The sequence below is a fragment of the Crotalus tigris genome, unplaced genomic scaffold (assembly GCF_016545835.1).
Source record: "Crotalus tigris isolate CLP2741 ecotype Arizona unplaced genomic scaffold, ASM1654583v1 scf7180000017737.1785205, whole genome shotgun sequence".
Lineage (NCBI taxonomy): Eukaryota > Metazoa > Chordata > Lepidosauria > Squamata > Viperidae > Crotalus > Crotalus tigris.
Genome location: NW_024096603.1, coordinates 641,868 through 668,277, shown reverse-complemented (window position 1 = coordinate 668,277; position 26,410 = coordinate 641,868). Strand labels below are relative to the sequence as shown.

The following is a 26,410-nucleotide window of genomic DNA, read 5'->3' as shown; positions in this document are numbered from 1 at the left end:
TTTGAACTTTTATGTAATTCAGATGGTGAGTTTTGTTCCTTTGGCATATTGCAGTGCATGAAAGATTTATGGTTTCTTGTACAGTTATTTTTAAAGTAAACAAAAGTCTTGAGATGGAAAATATGTTGGTTTCTAAGCTGTGTAGTTTCTGACTTTTTTCTTTGAAAATATATTAAACCAAATGGTGTTTGGGATGGTCATGTAACAAAACACAGTTTAATTTACAGGAAACTTTTGCAATAAAAAATTAAGACAAGCCCTTCCTGTATTGGGACTAATTAGATAATTTATTAATATATGGATTGTCAGTTGGACTTGATAGGATCTTTTAAAAATGGAATTTAAAGAATTTGTAAACATCCTAACTCAGTATTTACTAATAGGAGTTAACATGTGAGTACATACAGCATATAAAAGTTTTGCTGTTAATTTAAAAAATCTTTGTGATTTAGAGTGATGTTTCTTTGCCTGAAGAAATTATAATTCATAGATTCCAGTGTAGTTCACATATTATTTATATTTGAGTTTGCAAAAGTAACAACTATATAAAATAGCATATTTATGTTGGACTTTGTTAGACTCTATTTTTGGCAATGATAGAAAAAACAAAATTACTCTTTTAAATAAAATAAAGGTTGGGATTATTTAAAGCAAAATTTATACTGTGCTGTGGAAATTAAATATCTAGTTTGCATCTCTTTTTCATTGTTTGCTTTTCTGTTTAGACCTGTAGATATATTTAAAATCAGTAAAGTTAAGATCAATAAATTATAGTTTTGGATGGATAAAACTATATATCTATTGCTTTCAGTATAAATTCATCTTTGCCTTTCCCCTGTGAATTTAAAGTTATCAGGACTACCTGAAGAAAGATGTTGTAGAACTGGACTCTCAGCTTGTTACCTTGGATAGATCAGCTGATAATATAACTTCTGTCTTATGAACAGGAGAAGTAGAGCTAAGGTTCTATAGAACTGGTTTAAAAGGAAGATTGTTTCTAAGTTATGTTAATACTTCAGAAGAATATTCTAGTTATAGAAAATGATGTGAGAGAAATTGAGTGCATATGAATATTTTATGATTTAAATGAAGGAAGCTTTTTGCAGAATAGTTGGGAAAACCTGGATCCCTCAGATATTGTAGAAGTACAACTTACATCTTCTTTTAATATTGGCCATGTTGGTTAGATATCAGAGAGTCACAAATGCCCCTAGATATTGAGCAAATAAATGGAATGTTTGCATTCTATTCTCTTTAGGGGATTGATTCTACAATCAGGATTCTGCTATAATAAAGATCTTGCCTTGCTTTCTACTTTTGATGGTGTCATCTGATGAAAATTCATAAATTGTATACTGGCTAATGAGAAGTTGATTTTTTTTCAGGTGTTCTGGCCACAAAGTCTTAGGATTTAGACTTATTTTGAAGTGAAACAATTTTGAAAGTACTATATTTAGAATAAAATCTTCAGAACTAATGTAGACTTGCAAAACATCTACAAGTTGTGGGCCTGATCCTTCTTAAGAGTACAACCCAAGCACAAAACTTAATCATGATATTAAAAAGTATAGAAATCCCACAGCATAGTGGCCATGAAAATAAACAGGATTGGCCCCAACATCACCATCTGGAAAATTCCAGCCAGATAGGATAAGAATCTATTTAAGACAGACATGAAAAACCACATACTTCTGAAAGCATTTTGTTGTCTTAGCTACAATTGGACGGGTTAGCATACTGCTTTAAGTCATAAACCCCAGTGCTTGGATCCATAAAGCTTGCTAAGCCAAACTGTGTCATGGCATAGACATTGTGAACCAGTTTGCTATGGCTTATTCACCAGACCAGGATTAGGAAGTAATCACCCAGCAAAACATTTGACAAAGTATTCCATGTAGTGCTAATTTGCTAATTAGCAAAGATAGTTAAATATTTGCTGGATGCCATAACAAGCATATATACAGTAGGTGCTTTGTAAACTCATGAACAAGCATATATACAGTAGGTGCTTTGTAAACCCATGTTAATCAATGGTTTCTTATCAAATTGGACAGAAGCATCAAGTAGACTTCTACAAGGATCAGTCCTAGGATCTGTTTTTCATATTTTTAATGACTTGGATAAACACATGGGAAAAAGCTTCTCCAATTTACAGCTGACTAAAATTGGGGGGAATAACTAATAAACAGAGCCAGTTTGCTGTAATGGTTAAGATACCAGGCTAGAAATTAGGAGATTGCAAGTCCTGCCTTAGGCAAGAAGCCAGCTGGATGATCTTGGCCAAATCACTTTGTCTCAGCTCTAAGAAGGCAGGGGGAAGCCACTTCTGTAAAATATGCCACGAAAACTGCAGGAGCTAGTCTGGATAGTTACCAGGAATCAACACTAACTTGAAGACACGTATATGCATTCAAACGTAAAATACAAAGCTATCTTGAAAGATTAGAGAAATGAACAGAAAGTAACAAAATGAATTTTCACATAATCAATTTTTAGGCTTGTTCATTCATGACTTGGTAATGGACAATCATGCAAACTTTGCATGTATTACCAAGACTCAGTTGGGCAAAGATGGCAATATCACTCTTTCTGAGGGCTGTAATCTTAGGTTTTCGATCCTTCATCAGGTTTGACATAAGGAATATGGAATTGAAGGTAGCATTAAACTGTATATTGTATCAATGACTAGAGACTCGTCCTCCTGAGATAGCAAGGTACAGGTAGTCCTCGGCTTAACAAGAGTTCATTTAATGACTGTTTGAAGTTACAACGGCACTGAAAAAAGTGACATATAACCATTTTTCACATTTACAAACTGTTGCAGCATCCCCATGGTCATGTGATCAAAATTCAGTCCCTTGGCAAGTGACTCATGACAGTTGCAGTGTTCTGGGATCATGTGATCACCTTTTGCAACTTTCTGACAAGCAAAATCAATGGGGAAGCCAGAGTCACTAAAAAAAACATGTTACTAAATTAACAATTAACAATGATTGACTTAATTGTCGCAAGAACCGTCATAAAATGGGCAAAATTTACAATTGTCTGTCTTAGCAACAAAAATTGTGGGCACAATTGTGATTGTAAGTCGAGGACAACCTGTATAAATATCTGTAAGTTAGAGAAACAAAGTTGGAATCTTTCTGGTGTATCAGTTGCCTGCTGTGTGGCAGAATCTGCTTAAGCTGCTTGATTTTGGAGGCCTTGCAGAACTTTAAAATGCTCAGGGACCAGTTTGGGTATTATTCTGGTAACAATGGACTTTCTCAGACACTGTTGTGAACTGATTTTCAGGATCCATCCACCCAGACTTCAGCATGTGCACCTGCTTGTCAATCAAATTTATATTTATAACATCAAATATCAGAACATACTTTAACAGTAATTTTATTAAAAATTACAAGTGCAGCAATAAAAACTCATACAAACTAAAAAAATAAAAATAGAAATAAAACAGAAATGAAAGAAAAATAGTATAGTAAAGAAAAACAAGAAGAATATATATATAAAAGAAATATAAAAAAAGAAATTTTGTTCCCCTATCACAAGTATAAACAATTTTAGTAACTTAATACTTTCTCTTAAAAATACTACAAATGATCTCTTCTATCCCATCTCTTATCTATAAGCAAATCTTTAAAACTTCATCATCTTGATCTAAGAGATTGGCAAAATTCCATTAAAGGTTACCAGAAATAACAGGATATCTATTTGAACCTTGATCAATTAAACCAGCTTTATATTCCGTCCCTTTACTTCTAACAATCTTAATATTTTGTTCTTTAAATAATGTCCTAGAACTTGATTTTTTTTCTTTCTTTTTTGTTCCTTCTCATAAAATTCTTCAAATCTTTAACAAGCCTCTTTTGCAAATCCAATATAGGAAGATAGTCCAGGTCACCCTCTTGGTTTATTATTTGTATATCCCTTTTAATGATTAAGACATCAACTGGTTTGTATGTTCTCATAAGGTATAACTGTCTGAAGTACTTGTAGGCAATCTGAAGTCTTCTCCTTGTCCAGAAAGAAATTGCAAAGAGCCTATCTACTCACTAACTCTTCATTCTGCTGTAGTCATTACTCTGCTTTTTTGTGTGGAGTTGTCTTTTATTTCTTGCCTGGAATATGTGAACATCTTAATTTCTTTTTGGGTCCTGCAAAACTAGTTGTAAATGTGGCACTTAGCTTAAGCAAATATACAGAAAGTGTTTCCCTGCTCCTGCCACTGCATTTGAATGCTGTCAAAGCAATAAATCACTGTATAACTCTAATTGTTGCCTTCAACAATTAACTGTTTTCCTGCCTGCAAAGTAATGCTTATCTTGAACTCAGCACGCATAATTTAAGGTAATGTGAGACTATACTAAATCCCACTCTTGGAGTAGCAAGAACATTATGATGAGGTGGCAAATTATTATGGCTATCAGAATTTTGATCTTCAAATTCTCTCCACCCTGCGCTACAGTGACATGCTCTCAGGCTGTGCTGTCTGCCTCCATCTTTGGAGATCTTCTTTTCACCCAGGGAACTCTTTGGTAGTCTCCTTGAATGTTTTCAGCAGCCAAAATTTCCAAAATGTATTTTTATTTTATTGTTTTTTCTTGTGTAAGCCGCTTGGAGTCATCAAGGAGTCAGGCAGCCTAAAAAAATTGATGGAAGACAGACAGACAGATATCCCACTTAGTTTGCCAGCCATCATATTCTTCCCAACTCCAACAGTAGATTTTTCTTCTTAATCTATTTGATCTTTTGTTGACCAACTTGCCTTTAGAGTACTGTGCACATGAGAAACCTTACCTACTCCAGCTCAATGCTTTGTTAGATTATTTTATTTCTTTTATCTGTCTGAGAGATCATGTGACATGCAAACAGGGCTTAGCTGCTCCATTCTGTCACAGACTTAATCCAGGTAATTTGAGGCCCAATCTGTGAAGTGGACATACAGGAAAGCTCACCCTTGCCTCTTTGCAATCACATAATTAGATATCCAAGGCATAACCATCAGCCACCGTTAGATGACTCCTTAGTCCAGTTGAGACTGACTGCTGCCCATGATCTCTCTAGGTTAAATTAGGCTGATTAAACTGATTTACTTCAGGGATGGGGACAAGATGGTTATTAAAATATTAATATAAGGGTTTTAAATGTTTTATTTTAACCCTGTGAAGTATGTTTTCATTATTTTTAATCATAATATAGGGAATATAAATAGGAATAGGAGCTTGGGAAAGGAGAAAATCAAAGAAAAAATAATATGAAAATTAAGCATTGATGAAAAAGCACTGCAAAGAGAAGGATATTATGATTCTAAACCACTTATGTTATAAACAACGTAGATCAGTTTACAAAGATCTAACGTGTTATTGAGTATTCAGTCTTAATGTTTCTAGTCTAATAATTTTCTAGTACTAAATTGGGACAGTGAAAAATTAAAAGCATTTGAGGAGGTGTCTAATTAGAGGCTGAGGAAGAAGTTAAGAATAGAAATATCTTGCTCTGAGCCTAATATGGATTTAGTAGCAAAAATTTCTTGCTGGCAGTGCATAATTTCAGTTTATCAACAGTTACTGTCAATTAACACCAGGTTACAGGAATCAAAATGATGTGAGAGAACTTGAGTGCATATGAATATTTTATGATCTAAATGAAGGAAGCTTTTTGCAGAATAGTTGAGAAAACTTGGGCCCCTATATATTGTAGAAGTACAACTTCTACCTTCTTTCACTATTGGCCATGTTGGTTAGTCTTGGAACAACATTAATAGAAACAGAGAGGAATGCTCTAAGGCAGGCATGTCAAACTCATGACGTCACGTGATGTATCGCGACTTTCCCCCCATTGCCAGCAATGGGGTGGGCATGGTTTCACGATGACACATCTGCCCTGTGGGCCAGCAGTTTGACATGTATGCGCTAACGCAGTGGTTCTCAACCTTTTTAATGCCGCGACTCCCAACAGGTCGTAAGTCGAGGACTACTCAACTGGTGCAGCACTGTTTGCAGAATGGGACTTTTGGCGGGCTCAGCAGGGCAGAGACAGCCTGGACAATTCCTAATGGCTTTTGAAAGCCAATAGAATTAGACTCTATTCAAGAGAGTCTATTCTATTGGCTTTCAAAAGCCAATAGAATAAAAGGGAGTAGCACAGCTAAGGAAAAGGGGAAAAAAATGGCGCACTGCGTTGTTTGGCAACCCCCGTGAAATGGTCGTTCGACCCCAAATAGGGTCCCGACCCACAGGTTGAGAACCACTACTCTAAGGAAATTATATTAAACAACAACTAGTTAACCCTTAAAATGTAGGGAGACCCAGGATGGGGGGTGGGGAGGGAGGGAATAACCAGGGTGAATTTGCAGTGCCGCTGCAGTTTCTTGTAAGGGTGAACAACTGCCATGGTGCTGCAATATTCATGATTTCGGGATTTGCTCATAATCACTAGGGGGTGGTTATCGTGTAACTTCAAACATTCACTAAGGGAACACTTGCAACTTGGGGATTACCTGTATTAATCAGTTAGTATTTCATATTTTTTCATCCATTAAGGGTTGCCCAATTCACCTTTTCTTTCTCTTCTCTCTTCCGCCTGAGCAGAAGAAGCTTTTTTTCCTTCAGTCTTTTTGTTTCTAATTTCTCCTTCTCTTTATTGCCTGTCCTGGTAAAGTTGTTCTTCCTTCCTTTGCCTAGAAAGCCATTTACAACAAAAAATGATACATTCTCATAGGCTTTTATTAATTAGATTTATTGAAAAGAAAAACAAGATAGGTTACACAATCTTAGAAACTAGATATACTTTAGCACTTCTTTTCCAGTGAGTTCATAAGGGCAAGAATTCTTTGATCCTCTTGTCTACTACTTGAAGCAATGGGGATGTTGCTATGTGCTTTCCTTTTTTTGTAATATATTTTATTAATTTTTTAAAACATAAATCACTTAATAATTGGTGAACAGTATATTATCTGGGTTACATTTGTAAAACAATCACTAACAACTGATTTCTATAATCCATAATCCACATAATAGTTTTAGTTGATTTCCTCTTTTCCCCAAATATCCTCTTTTGCAAACATTGAGTTAATACAATTCTTATTGTTTTGATAGATAACAATTAAATATATAATTTTTCCTAACAAATCCTAAAATGATAATCACATCAATATAATATTTGTTTTCTATCCAATCATTCTGGTTGCCTTATCATAGATCCTGTTAGAGTTCTTATTTTAATTTGTTTCTCCCATCAAATTCTAGGTATTCTTACTGGTTAAGATTTTCTCAGAAATTAATTACATTTAAAAATTTAACTCTTTTTCCATATGAACCATCTCACACTTTTACATTTCTTAAGGAATAGATAAAACAATGGAAAAGAAGGAGAGCAAGAGTAAAGAAACATAAAAAATAACACACTACTTAAAATATATATCCCTCCTAAGCTAATATATATTTATTTCCTAAATTTATTATTCTTTTTAACCATAATTAAAAATATGTTTACTCTTTAAACATTCCATTTAATACATCTAGTCATCTAGTTCTTTAACTCTTATTCAAAACATTTTTAATCCATTATAATTTTCTTAAATTCAGTCACATTTAAGTATCTAAAACATTTTCTTTATCTAAGTCATTTCAACTATTTTATATTACTCATATCAAGAAAGAGAACAAGAAAGGGAAAAAGCATACTATATTATTTAGGGAATTCATCCCTCTTAGAATGACATATATATATTCCAAAACTTTTCTATTTTTTAACCATATTCAAACAAATGTTTCTTTTTTAAGTATTCTCTCTGGTAAGTCCTATTATCTATTTCCTTGGTTTCCACTTTAGTCTTTTTCCTTTGCCCAGTATCTTTCTTAATCAATGTATTTTGCTGAATCATAAAGTTTTTTCCGTATGTTCGTAAATGTTGCTGCAGATATAAAAAGTAAATCATGTGAAATGTTTTTGTACAGGGCTTCTGCCTTTCCATGTTTGTTGAAAATCTTTTTCTTTTTCTTTCTCTCTGCTTCTCTTATCATTTCCTTTCTCTCCAATGTTCCTGACATCTCTACAGTCCATTTTATCTGATCTGTTTTCTTGTCCTCAGATTTATTTTGTAGTCTTAAGGGATAAGTTGTTTTTTTCCAATTCTTGTGATTTTTTTCCACTAGGATTAAGTCATGTTTTTATTATTTTGGATTTCTTTGTGGTTTAAAGTCATTGTTGTTTGAATTAGTTGCAGTATACTATATATCTTCTCTTGTGAAGTATTTATGTTTTCTTGATATGTTCTTTCTACATGTCTCTGATCCCTGATGGCCAAGAATTTGAGTTTTTCTCTTCCTTTCTTTTCTCTGCAAATAGCTTTAGATCCCAATTAAATAGATATTTGTAGTCCAAATAGTTCAAAAAAGACTTTTTTTCTGAAATTTATAATTCTCTCTTTGTCTACAGCCCAGATTATTGCCTTTCTTTGATCACAGCTGTTCTTTGTTGTTAAAACTTTGAAGGTCACAAACACAGATTAGCTTTTCCCAGGTTTTGCCAAGTCTTATATTAAAGTCATATCTGTCATAGTCTTCATCCACCACTAGGTGTAGGCAACTATTTGTTTTTCAATTTCCAAAATGAACAATTATCTTTAAAATGTGAGTCTTAACCATTCAAACAATTTTAGATTTATCCAGATTTAAGTTTTAAATTTCAGGTTTTGTATTTATTTCACTTCCATATATTTTTATCTTCCATAAAAAGATTATTTCGCCACTTCTGTTAGTATAAGGGTGGGGTGGAAATCTCCCTCCTTCCCTTTCGGAGGTATTTTGCTTCTTGGGGAACTTTTTCAGGAAATTAAATGTAAAATAGAAGATAGAATTTCTCACCCAGTTTCAAGCATGCTGTTCACAGTTTTGCTGGTTAGTGCTTTTGGACTTCAGTTGCTAGTAGCTTAGTCTGGTTGATACAGTACGGCCAGCCTTTCTCCTGTCAGGTTAGAAGGCTTTCCCTAACTAGAACGGAATGGCCGCCGCCGTTCCAGAATCTCTGGAGCACCCTTCTTTCTTTGTTGCCTCTCTGGGGCAACTTAGACCAATTTAGGGTCCCCAGGCAAGGCGAAATTAGCTGTGCAGGTGTGGAGAATCCACAAGCCCATGACCGGTTGCTATCGCGCAAAACCAGAAGTCCTGCTATGTGCTTTCCTGATGCAGGGGAAATGTGCAGATGATCAGGCCCTGTAATACTTAATAAAACATCATCTACTTCCCCACACTCTGAGAAACCCATTACACAGATTTCCTAGCTCTTTTGCTGTCTTTCTTATTTCTTGGTGACCACTGAGACTTCACAGCAGAGTGGTCAGACTTGGGTTTCCATTTTGACCACCTCCTTGTTTTTTTCCCTCAGGTATACCCCTTTCTGCCTCCTACCCTGTCTTTCTTGGTCAGGCTTGATCAAGCCATAACTCCCTGTACTCTTGCTCAAGTACTGTACTGTACTCTTTCCAATTTGTAAGAACAAGATTTTAGGGATCCAGTGACAGAAAAATAGATTGGTTTTAATGCCACTTTGGAAAAATACCTTATTTCGCATTGTCACTAGTAGAGCTGTTGCAATGTTATGGAATGCTCAGATATAAATTGACATTATAGAAGACTGGGGATTGAGGTTTGCTAAAATTACAAATCTCTTTTTTAAATTGTGTTTTTAATAAAGCCCCATTCTTCAGAAAAGCTATTCAATTTCTGTATATATGTATATAGGAAAGAAGATACATAGAGTAGCACAGAGATGAGTTTAACTGATGTAATAATTGTGTTCATATTTGTTTTTCTAAATGAAAATTGAAAAAAATTCAAAATAAGATTACCTAAAGCTTAGATGTTCACCAAGTTTTTCACCATGCTTCAACTCATACCTCAGAAATCAAGTTCATGAAGTGTTGCTAATTCTTTTCTTTTGTCCAGATTTTATGACTTCCAGTGCCTTGTAGCTTTTTGATCCAACTAGATCAGCGGTTCTCAACCTATGGGTCGCGACCCCATTTGGGGTCAAATGACCATTTTACGGGGGTCGCCAAACAACGCGATCCGCCATTTTTCCCCCTCAGGGGGCGCCGCCGCGCATGCGCACTGCGCACGGGGGCACCGCCGCGCGTAGGGCGCGGCGCATGGGGCGCCGCCGCGCATGTGACGGGGTCGCCGTCACACAAACATTGAGAACCGCTGAACTATATAATACAGATCAGTTATTCTGGAAAATGTTAAGCCCTATCTCTTTAAAGATTTACAAGATTGCTATCATACATTGAAAACTGAATTTTTTTTAATTAACAATAATTAACCACATAGATATTCTCATGGATCATTAATAATCAAACCTAAAATTATAAAGAAATACTAAATGTACATTAAAATATAATTAAGTCTACAAAGTTTAACTACAGTATAATTATAGGGTACCTAATACTTACCAACTATGTATATTCAAAAGAGGGAAGAAAGTGAAATAACACATAATATAGTACAATCAATATTTAAATAGTTCCTTGAATAGCAGAAAAAAATGTGATTCTTAGTAAAGATCCAATCCTTTAATTTGGGATTCTGAATGTTATTTTATTCATAACTGAATTTCTTTTCAACTACATTCCATTATGAGACATTTCTGTATTTTATACTTACACATCTACTATATGTTATTAGCCCTTTGCACAAGTTTTATTATTAGAAAACAACAAAAAACCTTTTCAATGTAATTGTCAACTCTACAATGAGCATGGCTGCAACCATTTTTTCTTCTCATTCTAGGTTGCCACATAGAACAGAGGGAGGGGGGTTGCCCAAGTGCTTCGTTAGTCAAAATAATCTTTTGTCCCGTGGGAACCAAGGTCATTGTCTGCTCCCGTGACAAGCAAATGGATATTGCATAAAAAAGCCCACCAAATGAAAATACTGGGGAACATAGTTACTTGCCTAGTTTTGTGGGTGGGACATTATACTTTGTAATTGGGTAATTGTTACTTGTGTATTCAGAGTTGGTTTCACTTTTGACTGTGCCAATACTTTGTAACTGTAAGTAATAAACATGTTCTTTGAGGAATTTTCAAACCTCGGAGTTCTGCTTTATTCACCTCTGTCTGTCGGAACCATGACAGTAATGTTATCTATAAATATAAATGAAAACAAAAACAAATAAAATTAATAAATATTAAAATAGGTTAACATAATATACTAATGCAGACATGTCAAACCCGTGACATCACGTGATGTATCGGGACGGTTTTGCCATTGCCGGCAATGGGGTGGGTGCGGCTTCTGGATGATGCGTCTGGCCCGTGCGCCGGCAGTTTGACACCCCTGTACTAATAAGTTATAACATTCTTTCAATGGAGACAAAATTGTCAATTGTATTAATAAGAAATTGATAACGGAGAAAACACTTTCTGATTCTCAACATTCATTTCATTACAATATTCATATGTGGATGCTTTTTGTACAGTATGGTGTTTTTATCATACAAAGTCACGCTTGATGATATATCCTAATGCATGAAACAAAAGGTTAAGCATTTTAATATTTATCTCATAATTCTAAGGTTGGAAAGGACCTTGGATGCCTTCTAATCCACTCTCTGCCTAGGAATTTGCATACAAGTACCAACCCAAATAAATGGCTGTCCAACCTTTGCTTGGAAACCTTCATTGATAGAGTCCCCAAGACTCCTGGAAGCAAACTTTAATCTTTCTCTTTAAAAATAAGAGGATTTAGAAGTACTTGCATTGACGTTCACTATTTATATGCAATTTTGTTTCTTGGGGCCAAATTAGATGTAGTACTTTATATATCACAAAATTGTGTTGTATTGTGTTTTACGTACACTAGAATAATAAGGCATTATACAAAAAGAAGATGTTTGCTACTTCCCACTTCCCAGACACTTATCACTGTCTCCCCAAAAACCTGACATTCACTGGTGTCATGGAAGTGGAAAACAACTTAACTAGCAGTTAACTAGCAGTTTTCTTCCTCAAAACCTTATCAATGAACAATGACCAAATTCTGTACCAGTCTTAATGAGATAAATATATCTTAAGCCAAACTCAGCTTTGATGCGATGCAACCTACACATTTTTCTTGGCAATAGTATAGAACTGCCATTGTGTTATTCAGAAATATTTAGTAAGGATGTACAAGAGTTCTTCAAAAAGTGGAATCTACTATTTGTAAATCTTCAGATTTTTTTTCTGAGAAAAGGCAATGCTACTTTAAGGAGTTGCAAACATGCACAACTCTCAAATACTTTTCCAAAATTAAATGCCAAGAGCTATGCAGTCCTAAAATTTAGCCATTAGCCCTAGAATCTTGGTAATTTCTCATTCAGATACTATCCAGGTACATTTCTGATTTATTTCTGAACACAAAGTTTGTCAGGTTCACTTACTTGTTGGGACTGATAGTGATACAGAAGTTGGTTTTTAAAAGTTTGCCTTGATTTTAAGTTTCTGATAGTTAATTTGTATTTTCTGTGTGCTGCATTTTAATGATTGCAAGCTGCTTTCAGTGTTTAAACTTAGTGCAAAAAATAAATCAAATACACTCACAAATGTGCTGCTTCAAATAATATGACTATGTATGACATTAGAATGGCAGTTTATCTTTCTCAAAAATAAAATAATTCAAAAAGAAACTTGGAATAAAGTTTTTCCAAATCAAACATTTTTATCTCATATTATTATAATTCTTTTCAAATTCCTGTTTCTTCAATTCTCTGTTTGCTCAAATAGATCATTTCTGACCACTGAAATCCCATATAGTTATTTTTTTTAAAAAATTATTTAGTTACTGCAATCATATTTTATGGTTAAAAAGCAAGGTTACTGGAAAAACAAAAACCTTTACCAACCAAGTAGTTGGATGCCTCAGAAATTCAGAAAACTTCACAGCTCTAGCTTCCAAATGAATGCAGTATATCTTGTGCAGTTACACATCATGGAACTGTTTGATGTCTCACTATTCATAATCACATGAGCGGCAGTCCTGACAAAACCAGGCTATATTTTTTGCTTTCAGTTAGCTTGCCAGAAAAACAAACTGTTCCACCTTTCATTATAGAGACTCTGAAGCTTACAGCAGAAATTGCTTAGTTAGAGACTGACTTATGTTTGTGAGCTAATTGTGGTTAAACTCCATGAGTCTTTCCCCACACACAAAAGGAGAGAATGTTCAACATCATCATCTGTAAGTAAAAGGAAGTATAAAAACTCTGGGTTGACCTAACTTTGTTTGAAAACTAGGATCTGAACATTTTCTTTTGTTTCAAGCTTTGCTGCTTCCATTTTTTCCACTGCTTCTAGTTTCAATAATCTCCAGAGTAGAGGCCTTGAATTTACAGACTGGACAAGTACACAGATTACCTTGAATAATCATACAAATCAAATATAAGATGTACAATTCTGTTTGCTTAATGGTTTCCAAAATACAACCAATGCATATCAATTAATAGGTACATATTTTAAAGTTCTTTCCCCCCATGTGTATGTTTGTGTATTCATATTCCTCATCTTTTGTAGGCTTAGGCCATCTTCATTCCTAATTTCAGTCAGATCCTGACAGGCACTGTTTAATTCATATTTCGTTGTACTGTAATTGAACATTTAATTTTGAGAACTGTTTTATAGTGTATTATGTAACACTAATGATCAATGTTAAATTTGAACTTATTTTCCTTGGATCTTGCTGGGTTATCTTTGGGCTTGGGTTTGACAGTCCTCAAAATTAAAGCAAATGCAGTGTCACTGCAGTCATGTGATCATGAACTGGGAGCTCAGCAATTGTGACAGCATCTTTCAGTTACGTGATCTCCATTTGCAACTTTCTTTGCCAGCTTCCTAGAAGCAAAATTAATGCAAATGGCAACCACATGACATCCTTGCTTAATGACTCACAGTGATTCACTTAAGGATGACAACTGGAAGGGTTTGAATTTTCATTGGTAAGTTTTGTGGTCATGTAATGTTGTGATTTACATTGCTTAGCAATGGAAATTCTGGTACTTCCGGTTGCTGTCATTAAATAAGGACTATCTGTAGTTGGTATTTCTTCAGATCTTGCTCAGTTCAGTTAAAAGATGGGTTTAACCTTCCACTCTTAACATTCCTATTTAATTGTTAACAGTGCTTAATTAAATACTGTGACGACTAATGTTTCCAATGACATTACATATTAATTAGAGTAAAATAAAAAATGGTGTGATGAGTATTTCCATTTACACTGTTTTGTGCAAGCATATTGAGCATGTGTGATGAACTAATTTTTTTTCCTTCCGTTTTATTGTTTCCAATTCTCAGACTCCCTGCACTCTTCTTGGCAAGAACTAAATATAAAGATCCTGCTTTTTAGTCTATAACAAATATACCAGAAAATAGTTTCTATAGTATTTTCTTTTGTCTAGCTCTATTTGGATCACACAATTTATATGAAGATCACATTTCTGCACCTTTTTGTATATTTGACTACATACACAGAAACTGCAGAGGAAATGGGAAATTACATTCTGTATGAATTGCTGGCAGAATGTTTCAATTTAAAGGAGAATTAACTGAATGTTTCAATTTAAAGGAGAATTAACTGAATAACTTGACAAGAGTTATTGTTTTCTAATAAAAGCAGCAAATGTATCTATATCTTTCTCTGTTTGTTTTGGGAGAATACCTTTCTTCAAATAATTTTTACAATTATGTTTAGGCTGCAGATCTATTAATATTTAGCTTGAAGCAAGCATAATGTAACAGGATTTCAAAGTAAGCATTAGGGTTTTAACTTTTAATTGAGAGCAGTCCAAAGTTGGTTAGAAGATAGGCAGCTATATAAATGTTTTAAATTAATAAAATAAAATAAAATACATATGTATTTTTAGATGACAGTGCTTCTGCTGCCAGCAGCATGGAGGTGACAGACCGCATAGCTTCACTTGAACAACGTGTTCAGATGCAGGAAGACGACATTCAGTTGCTCAAGTCTGCTCTGGCAGATGTCGTTAGGCGTTTAAATATTACTGAGGAGCAACAGGCCATGCAGAACAAGAAAGGACCTACCAAAGGTATTAACCCCCCCTTCAAATTCACCTGTATGTGTTACAGTGAAAATATTTTTAACCAGTTAAGATAAGATAAACAGAATTACTTGAGAATATTTTTTGCATGATATTTTTCTAAGATAGATAGTGATTAGTTGTATGGTTTAACCTGAATATTGAATCTGAAGTATATTTTTTAAAAAAGTCTTCTCCAAGGGGTATACATGGATAAGTATTTTTCAAATTTCTAATCAGGTCTCAGATCACTGTTAAATTTGACTGGAATTCATTCTATTCATATTTCTGTTTTTTATTAATATTAACTAATGTTTATCTAAATCAGTGGTTCTCAACCTTTTTAATGCCGTGACCCCCAACCAGTCGTAAGTCGAGGACTACTCAACCGATCGTAAGTCGAGGACTACTCAACTGGTGCAGTACCGTTTGCAGAATGGGACTTTTGGCGGGCTCAACAGGGCAGAGATAGCCTGGACAATTCCTATTGGCTTTTGAAAGCCAATAGAATTAGACTCTATTCAAGAGAGTCTATTTCTATTGACTTTCAAAAGCCAATAGAATAAAAGGGAGTAGCACAGCTAAGGGAAAAGGGGAAAAAATGGCGGACTGCATTTGGTGACCCCCATGAAATGGTCGTTCGACCCCAAATGGGGTCCCAATCCACAGGTTGCGAACCACTGATCTAAATATTTTAGTTGTATTAATGAATGCAAAGAATGTTTAAAATATGCCAAATTATTCCAGAAATATTTGAGGTAAACTGTGTTTTTGCAATATTTTATTCTAAATATTTGTATATCATGGCACAAAAAACAACACCTGACCTTTTTCATTATCTTGTATATCTGGTAAAACATCTAAACATGTTACTGTTTATGGAATGACATATTTTATGTCTGGTGCTGACCTAAATTTTTTATTATGGGCTTAGAAAGATTATTTGTTTCTCAAAATCTCTTTATATTTATACTTCCATATTAAGGATGGCAGTTTGACCATTTAACCAGTTTTTGCCACAGTCACATAGCTGAGGTTTATAGCAAATGACAAAGCATCAGTTGTGAAATTCCTTATCTACTGCCCTGTACAAATTTCAATTTTCAAGGCCAGAAGAAATATACTATAGGATCTGATGAAATTTTTTGAAAATCTGACAAATGAGTGAAGTTCCATATCTATAGGATGAAAATAAATATTATTTCTTCCTTCTAGAATAGGAACAGCAGACCCAAGGGAACAACAAGGTCAATATGTCTAACATTCATCAATAGGAAGCTTTATAGTTAATAATGTTTAGTATGGCTTGTTGAAGAACATGTCCTGACAATCTCATATTTTGGATTGGTTTATTTCTTAATATATTGTGGAAATGTTATATATTGATACCAGCTATGCATTTAACAAACACTCAAGAAATGTTGATTAGCAGGCTAATCAGATTTGAATTGAAGGTGAGATAGTTAACTAGACACTTAGTTATCTTGCAAATCATTCTCAAAGAATGAACTCAGTGATTTCATATCAAAATGATGTAGAGTATTGAGTGAAAATACTAGGGATTCAGTCTTGGAGTATATACTTCAGCATTTCTTTTTTTTTATTGAAAATTTTTAAATTTTACAAAACAATTCCCTTCCCCAACCCCCCCCAACCCTCCCATACCCTCCCCCAACTCCCCAAACCTCCCATACCCTCCCCCAACCTTCCCAGAGCTGAGTACAGGCTTAGTTAAAATTTTTCAAAAAAAACTTAAAACACATATAAATCCTAAGCAAATCTAAATACATTAAATTAAACAAGTTATCTTCTCTTAAAAATAATAATTACAATCATTAAACACGTTATAATATACTCTAAACATTTTCTAGTATCATAGTTATATTATTATCCATCATTCTTTATAAACTCCCTCCAAAACACAAATTTAAACATTACTTAAAACATTAAAATTCCCTTATACATATTTAAAGCAAAATGTTCCTTTAAATACTCCTTAGATATCTATACATACAATATAAAATCTAATCTCTCCCTCTTTCTTTATCCTAAGACACAAAAATAAACATATAAACATTCATTATACCATTAAAACTAAATACTCTTTTGAATAGTCCTTAAATTGCTAAACTTAAACTTCTTATCTAAAATTTTCATTCGATCTCCATGATCTTCTCTCCTATCAAAAAAAAAACTTAAAACACATATAAATCCTAAGCAAATCTAAACACATTAAATTAAACAAATTATCTTCTCTTAAAAATAATTTTTATAATTACAATCATTAAACACATTATAATATACTCTAAACATTTTCTAGTATCATAGTTATATTATTATCCATCATTCTTTATAAACTCCCTCCAAAACACAAATTTAAACATTACTTAAAACATTAAAATTCCCTTATACATATTTTCCTTGTCAGTCTCTCTTATCCATAAACCTCGAAAGAAGTGCTTTGAAATCTGCCCTTAAAGGTAGCTCCAAAAAGTTTATAAATCTTGCTTCTCCCACAGACTCCGGAACCAATACTTGTGAGGCTTCCTTAACCTCCTTCTTCTGTTGCTCCTTTTCTTTATGTTTATATGTTGCACGGGTTATCCTCTGCTCCTTCATCTCAACTTGTTGAGGCCCCTCAAATTCTCCCACAGATTCAGAAACCAACACTTGTGAGGCTTCCTTAACCTCCTTCTTTTGTTGCTCCTTTTCTTTACAGTTATATGTTGTACAGGTTGTTCTCTGCTCCTCCATCTCAACTTGTTGGGGCCCCTCAAACTGAAAATTCCCATTTTTCATAAATATAGGTTCTTCAGACTGCAATTCTACCTTCTTCTCTTCCAAAACTTTAAACGTAATAGATGGCGATGAACATACCCCCAGGACCGAAGTGTAAAAGTCTTTTGCTTTAGAAACAGTATTAAGTCTATAACGTATCCCCAGGTAACTCACCACCATTCCAGTCGGAACATCCCATCTGAACAAGATTCGCCTCTTTTTAAGTTCATCTACTAAAAAAGCAAACTCCTTTCTTCTTCTTAGAATTTTAGATGGGATCTCCTTTAAAATTATAACATCTTGTGAAGCAATTTGAAACCTCTTCTTATAAGAAGCTTGTATAATTTCGTTGCGCAGGGATCTTTTCCCAAAATAAATTACCACATCTCTTGGCAAATTCTTTTGCTCTGCCACCGCAGAGTTAACTCTAAATGTTTTTTCAATTTCACTAAGTATTTCCTCTTTTTCTCTATTCAAAATCACAGCAAAGTCATTTGCAACCATCTCTCTCAGATCTCCTTGCACAGACTCTCTCAAGCCTCTGATTCTTAAAGCATATTCCATTTGTCTATATTGAAGCATAAGAATCTCATCTTGAAAATTTTCCATCTCTTTTTCCATGCTTTCAAATTTTCCCTCCATCAGTTCCACTTTTTCTTCTACCTCTTCTACGCGAGAGTTCAGCTTTTCAAGAACAGAGGCTACTCCTTTTAAAGCCAAAACTATCTCTTGCCTCAGAATCTTGTTATTTTCCTCTAAAATCTCTTTAATTTCTCCCCTAATTTGAGATATAACATTTCCCATCATGTCTTGCAAATCCTTCACCATTATTGACTGTGCCAGAGGAGAGGGTGAAGTTTTTGATTTAGGTTGTTGCGCTGATGATAACACCGAAGAAGAAACCACCTCAGGAGCTGTAGGAATTACTGGACGCTTTGGAGCCATCTTAAAAAAATCTTTACTCCTTAAAAATTACAAAAGTTAAGCAGGAAAGAAAAAGAGAGATTAACTCCCAAAAAAATCAAAAAATCTTTCAAAAGGAGATCATTGTAATAAAAAAAAAGTTAAAAAGAAGAAAAGGGAAAGAGAAAAAAATGATTAAATAGAAAAAATCCATTCCATTTTTTCCTTAAAAATACAAAAAACAAAACTAAAAAGTTAAACAAAAATAATGATCTTCCTAAAATCCAAACCCAACATCAAAAAATCATTATAAATAATCAAGTCCACATTACGTTCCAGTCATTAGAAAAAAGGGGGAAAAAAAAACACCGAAAAGCCTGCCGATCGCCATTTTACTTTCCCTTTCAACAAAGGAAAAAAATAAAAAATAAAAAGAGGGAATATAAAAATAAATCTTAAAATCCAAATAAAATCAAAGAAAGCAAAAGCAAAATCCTCTACTCAGCTCTGTCCGCTTCTAAGAAAAACTCACCAGATCACTTTAATCGCGGAGGTGGTTGCAGCGGCTTGTTTTGTCCCAGGAGACAAAAGCAGCTGGGAAGCGGAGACAGTCTGAACTCCGTGGGAGCACTCCTTTCACCCCCCCCAAAAAACCTTGGGGGTGCATAAGAGGCTCTACCACTATTCAGACAATCCTCTTCCCCCCCCTTTGCCCGGGAGGGGGATTTTGAACCGCTGAACAGCTGATGTCCGCTGCTCAAAGCGATTCAAACACCCAGGACGGCTACAAAGTAGCCGCCATCGTGCACGCAGATCCACCGGAAGCTCCATACTTCAGCATTTCTTATTAATAACATAGATGGAGAAGTTATCAGATTTGCAGGTGATACAATTGGGTGGAATCATTAAGAGTTTAGAAGATTAAAAAAATGAGAATGATCTCAATAAATCAGAGAAATGCTCTGAAAATAGCAAACCAATTTCTTAAAAATGCAAAGTGTTTTATTTAGGGAAAGAAAAAAAAAAGAAATGCACAGGTATAGAATGGGCATATTCAGTCCTTGTGAAAAGGGATCTTCCAGTAGTAATAGATTACAAATTGAATATCCATCTCCAGTTTCCACAAGAGAACTTTTTAAATAATGGATAATTGTTTTTCTACTTTAATCTGCAGTAGTCAGATCTTACTTCAAGTATTGTATGCACTTCTAAGCTTGTAAATGTCAGCCTTTTTTTTTTTCATTTCACAGCAAGACCACTAATTCAAACACTGCCTTTAAAGACTACTGTCAATAATGGAACTATCTTACCAAAGAAATCTAGTGGTTCTCTACCTTCTCCATCAGGAACCAGGAAAGACATTGTATCACCAGCAACAAAAAGGTACTATCGTTACAATATATGTACTTATCTTTAGCTTTTAAAATTACTATTCTGTTTATCTCTCTCTAAGTAATATTTTCAGGATAAATTTCTAGACAAATTAAATTACAATAGGAAACCTTGTTGAAAAGTCTAACTTTATTCATATTGGATTAATTAATCAGAATGAATGCAGTTGCAAGATATTGTAAGTGGCCATACAATTAGACTATTACTGTCTTTTTTCAATTTCAGGTTAAGAGCAAGAAATGTCTAGTAAGGATTTTGTCACCTGTTTGGAAACTGAGTGTCTTTGTTTTTATACCGGACCAGTAGAATAACAGAAATGTTCAATATACATGAAATCTGTCTTATAGCCTCACCATTTGGTTTCCATTGACAATTGTATAATAAGATAACTGGTTTGTTGGGTTTTTTTTTTGCTATACCTTTGTGAAAGTAACTGCCCTACCCTATCCTACCATACCCTACCATACCATACCCTACCCTACCCAATTATACCACACCATATCATACCATACCGTGCTTTGGATAAGAAAACAAAATACTTTGGGAGTGTTCATGTAGAAAGGTAGTCCTCTCTCACCAACTGTCTCCTTTAGTGATTGTTCATTGTTTAATGGGGTGAAAAAATTAGTTTTGCCATCACCCTTCACATTTATGACCATTGCTATGTCATGCGGTCACATGATCATCATTTGCATGCTTTATAACCAGCTTCTGACAAGCAGATGCACAACGTGGAAGTAAAACCATAAGTTGTGGTCATGTGATGTATACATTCAGGCCCGCCAATCTCTCCTGATATGTTTTGTCTCTCAGACTTTGCACCATTTTTGTTGCCCATCTCTGGACTCGCTCCATCTTATCTGGAGACTTAAATCTCCAGAACTGGACACATACTGTATTCCAAAAGGGCTCTGACTAAAGGCCTATATAGTGGTAGTAGGCTCTCCTTTTTCCTCTTGGTGATTCCTCTAGTGATGCATTGCAGACTTTTGTTTGCCTTCACAGCTGCCCGACCATATTGTTTGCTCATAGTTTAGTCATCTACTATGAGCACATCTAAATCTTCTTCTATTCTGCCTAATATTGTACCCTCAATACTGTATCCTGCCAAAGGATTCATTTTCCTTAAGTGCATAAATTTTCATTTAGAAAATTGAATTTCAGAATCTAGGACTGAGCTTTGCATGATCATTGGAAAATTTGCATTTGGTTTAAGAGTTGCAGAGTGTACCTTTCTGTTCCAAAATATTGTTTTGTGTTTGAATCCAAAAGCAATATGGAATTCTGTTGCTTATGTTTTGTCTTGACGAGCCATGAAATTAAAATACAATAAAGCTATACCCTTCTTTTCCACTTTTGTCATAAGAAAAATAACTTTTTTGTGACATTTCATTTCTATTTTTTTAAAACTAAGCCTGTTGAATATGTCTCCTAGTTTCCTTTCATCAAACCACCTTGAAATGTTTTCTTTTTTAAAAAAAAATTGAGACTACAGTGTTTGGAAATAAAGAATGATATTTATTTATATTTGTCTCCAGGGTGGGGTACTTTTTGTAAACATTCCTATGCAGTAATTGCATACCACCAACCAGAATAGAAATCTAGCAATATGCTGTGCTCACTTCTGCATAAAACATGGAAATATGACTTCTTTCCATATAAATTTAAGTATGTTTGCCAACACAAAGTGGCATGCAAATACTGCCTGTAATTTCTTGCAATTTGCAGGAATGGAAAAAAAAAGGATGGTAGAGTATACTGCGAAAATAAATGTAAGAGTATTCATAGCATTTAGCTTTCCTAGCCTACCCCTAAATTACAATTTTTGTAGATAGAAAATCACAAAGTCTTGTGTTCTAAAATTTAACTCTGTTTCTAACAGCCAATGCTTACCCAACACCGATTATGAGATGGGTCTCATCTAATCTCATTTGGTCTTTTAATGGTCATTAGAAAACATTCAGCTAATCGTAATAGTTAATGGAGATGCAGACAAAAGTTTCCAAAGCAAACTGGCTCATTCCATCATGGATGTAATTATAACCCAGGCAAGCTTGTTATTAATATGGCTTACTACCAATCTTAACTCATTTTCTCACTGTCTTCTAAAAAGTAATATAACAAACATGCTAAAATAATTAATAACAATCATTGTATTAATGAGGTGATGTATTAGGCTATTTTCAGAGTTTTATTTGTGTTAATTCTTTCACTATCCAGTACCATAGATAATATATTTTATAATAAAGGCCATAATAAAATTAATGAAGTTACATGGGAAAAGACTGTAAATACGTACATTCACAAATAGACCAGTAAAAGGAGAATGAGGGCCAGGGTACCCATAACTTCCTCATTATAATAAACTTTGCCTACTTTATTCTGATGCTTTCTTTCTTGGTTTTGTAATAACAAAAGGATTGGATGTTTTATTTTATTCACAGTGTTTTAATTATTTTTTTTCTGAAAGTATTTTTGTTTAAGAAGTTTTTGTATCCAATTTTTTTATTTCAAATAGTTCTACAGAAAACATTTATACCGTATTATATCAAATTTCGATACGTAAAATTACAAGCCATTTTCAAGTTATACCTAAACCCCATCAACATCTCTTTATTTTTGAGAATAACATTATCAAACAGAATTTGGATTAGGTATATTTCTGTTTCTGGGGGGGGGGGAGTATTTTGGAACTGCAACTAAACTGTAAAAGAGTGATATATTCCTTGTTAACTGATAATAGTGGCAGGGTGAATATATTCAGATATGATTGCCAGCTGAATCATTTAGGTGTACAGTATGTTCAGGTGACTTCTAGGATATAGGGACAGCCTGACACCTATTGGCCACTTTGGGGTGTGTAAGCATGCTCCCTTCCCTGGGATTCTGAGCAGTTTTCCATCTCACCATGCTCTCTTTTAGTGTTAATTTTTGTTTGCTAGATATGTTTTAGCTCTGAGTTTATATTCTTTAAAATTCTTTTAAAGCAATCAGAACAGATAGCTGTACAATGGAATAGGTGAGCAAAAGAGCTTATCTCATTTAACTGGGCAGCTCACTCAGTCTGCTACCCAGCAGGCTTGCAGCTGATCTGTGGATATAGCTGAGTAAAACATGCTATATAAAGAGGACCACATCTGTTTTATGAAGCCCTGCCCCAGTTTCTACTTCAGATAACGTATCGTAATAAGACATCCCTTCAGTTTTGCTAAACAGATATAGCTAATCTTTTTGAATGTGTCATTCATTAGCAAAGAGTGCAGTTTAGGCTCCTATCACAGCTATATGTATTCTGTACCAGTGTCCATCTCCCCAAAGTAAAGGGTAGTATCTGACTATTACTAATTCCACAAATCAATTTGCAGATTTTTCTGTTTCTAGTAATTGAGGAAATGGCAAATGTCTATGATGTGCAGTAACTATTATCTCATGATAGCAGTAAGTTGTGTTCATTTTTCACCCTGTCTAGGAGCTTCTAATATCTCTCTAGATATTTCCAACAAATTTGTTTACTGACACAATCATCAAGATGATGAATTTTATGACAGTACTTAAGTATGCAGTTGTGCGATGAAAACGGAGAAAATTGACAGCAATTAAGATACATTTCAGACTTCCTATGCATGCTCTAACTTAGTATAGCAATCATGTCTACATAGTGTTGTCCAGTATTGCATGAAGCAAGTTTGCACAACTTAGTTCCTTTATATATGTACACACTCATATGCAGCACTATAAAATTAAGAATGCAGCTTCTGTGCTGTTCTATATGTAAATGAGACAAAGAGAAAGAAAGAGGGGGGAAGAGATGAAAGCTCAAATTACCTCATCCATACTCTCTCAGTATCATATTAAAGAAGAGAACATGTTTGCCTGTACTATCTCCAGCATGTCCAGATGCAGGAGTGTGTTCCTTAGGCTTTAAAGTGGTTAGGTTTTTGCCTCAGTTTTTGTAGAACTGCCCATATGGCCAAATCCATCCTTTCCCATTTTTAAGAAAAGGAATGCAAACAAATCCCATATGTGCTGGATTTTATTTTGTGTAAATTGGGTCAAAGAGAAAAAGAAAGGAATAAAAGGGGAGAATTATAGTTTGGCTACTAAAATAAAAGTCAGCTTCTTCGGGAGCTTAATTTATGTTGAAAGTCTTTTAATGTCCATGTCTATCCTGCTCCCCCTCAATTTGAAATTACAGATTAGTAACTTCAGTTTAAAAGAATTTATTTATTCAAAAGATTTGCAAGGATATCGTCTTAAACACAACTCTAGGTGGCTTACAATAATAAATCATAAACCATGAAACCATAAACCATAAGGCCAAGAAAGGAAAACCTGCTGCTTCGATCATCCCTTGGTTGCCTCACAGCGCCAGCCATCCTCATTCTATCACAGTACCTGGGTGAAAAGCCAGGTCTTCATGTTCTTTTGAAAAGCTAAAGGGACGGGGGTAGAGGGTGGGGGGGGGTGGCAAGAGATCTTCTGAATCCCTAGGATAATTGGTTGGGAGGGGCACTTTGGAAGAGTTCAGGATATGGTTGAGGCTAATGATTGTGTCTTCAATCAGTGTTGTTTTCTACCAGCACTATTAAAAGAACCAACTCGGCTGAAGGTGTTTCTCCTTGTGGTCGGAGGGAAAGTTATGGGGATTCCAAAGGCAACCGCAATCGAGCTGGATCCACAAGTAGTTCATCTAGTGGCAAAAAGAACAGCGACTGGTATGAAAAGCAGAATTTCTAAGTTATATTTATTTGTGGCTCAGGAAGTTTAAGAGAAGATATTCCTTCATTGTGGTCTTTGTGATTTAAACGCTATGAAGAGCCTCCTATAATTTCAATAGTTTGGTGGGAGCCCTACTCCATTGCATTACGTTTGCTGAATTCCTTCAGCTTGTTTTTATAACCATAATAGCTCTATTAACTAAATATGTTTATGTGTATAAATTATGATCTTAGATTAACAATTTTAAGATTAACATAAGATTAATACTATTGTAATTCTACTCTATCCATTTTTCCAAATTCTAGTGTTAGAGAATGACTATAAGTCACTTAATTCCCTTTTTCTCTGGTTCTGTCAGATGTATTGGCAATTGGCCTTAATCTAGCAGGTAATTCTTTGGAGAGAAAAAAAACTTCTGTTCTCTTCAGTCCATGAAGGGTTTTCTGTGATGAATAGATTAAGATGCTGCGTCTTTTTTTGTCCTGCCAAACTTTCAGATTTTTAAGATACTGTTATTCTCCCTTATTACAATGAAGGGCTGTTACCCTTCTGTATCTGTTTCTTGAACAGGCCTATTTCAAAGGTCTACTAAGTTAGGCTCCCACCAAAGAATACTGTAAACTCTAGAAAGTTCTAAGAAGGTTCTACAAGAGCCTATAGCCCAGGAAAATTCTCAAGTGAATATTTGAAGAACTTGCAAGTAAGTAAATAAACTTGTTGTGGAGGAATTTAAAGGAATAAAAATGAAATGCTCATATAAAGAGTATTTCAGTTATGAGATAAAAATAGATGTAAAATGGATGGGGATCCAGTGTTGGACCTAAAATGAAGCACTGTACAGGATATAAAAGTGGATATTAATTATTTCGACAGCATTGCTTGAATGGAAGAAATTACTGCAGTGCAACAAGAATTGGCTGGAAGTTTAAAATAGTCAGGGTAAGAGAATTTAAAAATATAAGCAAATTTTAGAATGTTGAAAAAGAATCAGAGTTACAGTGATAGGGAGTATAAAACATTAGTCAATCTCTTGGATGACCTGTGTCAAGATCTGAAAGGAGGTAGTGTATCAATATCCTGATTTTGCTGGGCATTTCAGCAGCCTTTGATATCATTGACAGTTCTATCTTTTTAGACCACTTGCAGGAGTTGGGGATAGGATATATTATTTTTTTTTTTTTTTTTTTTTATTGAAATTTTTCAAAAGTTTTACAAATAAGAATCCACCCCCCCCTCCCCAACCACCCCACCCCCCCCCCCGACTTCCCAGAACTGAATATAGGATTATTTAACAAATATTTTAAAAATAACATTTGCAATTTATAAAATAATTAATAATAATAATAAAAATCACAGTAATAATATATATAATAATAATATACATAACATAAACTTTAAAATGAATAATATATACTAAAAAAGAAAAAAAGAAATAAGAAGAGAGAGAGAGAAAGAAAAAAGAAGAAAGTAGACGAAGAATAAAGCATATATATATAAAAAAAAAAATATATGAATAATAATACGTAAAAAATGTATATATATAAAA

At 34.4% G+C, this 26,410-nt stretch overlaps 1 protein-coding gene across 5 annotated transcripts in view; it reads left to right on the top strand.

Moving 5' to 3' along the window:
• Nucleotides 1-26,410, top strand: part of EML1 (EMAP like 1) — a 113,385-nt gene that overhangs the window by 47,720 nt on the left and 39,255 nt on the right. For 3 of the 5 annotated variants that reach the window (XM_039339678.1, XM_039339680.1, XM_039339681.1), the window contains exons 2-4: nt 14,899-15,081; nt 20,004-20,136; nt 24,726-24,860. In XM_039339678.1, coding sequence (XP_039195612.1) covers nt 14,899-15,081; nt 20,004-20,136; nt 24,726-24,860 — 451 coding nt within the window. The remainder of the gene's footprint in view (nt 1-14,898; nt 15,082-20,003; nt 20,137-24,725; nt 24,861-26,410) is intronic. The other 2 variants (XM_039339682.1, XM_039339683.1) reach the window with 1 other exon arrangement.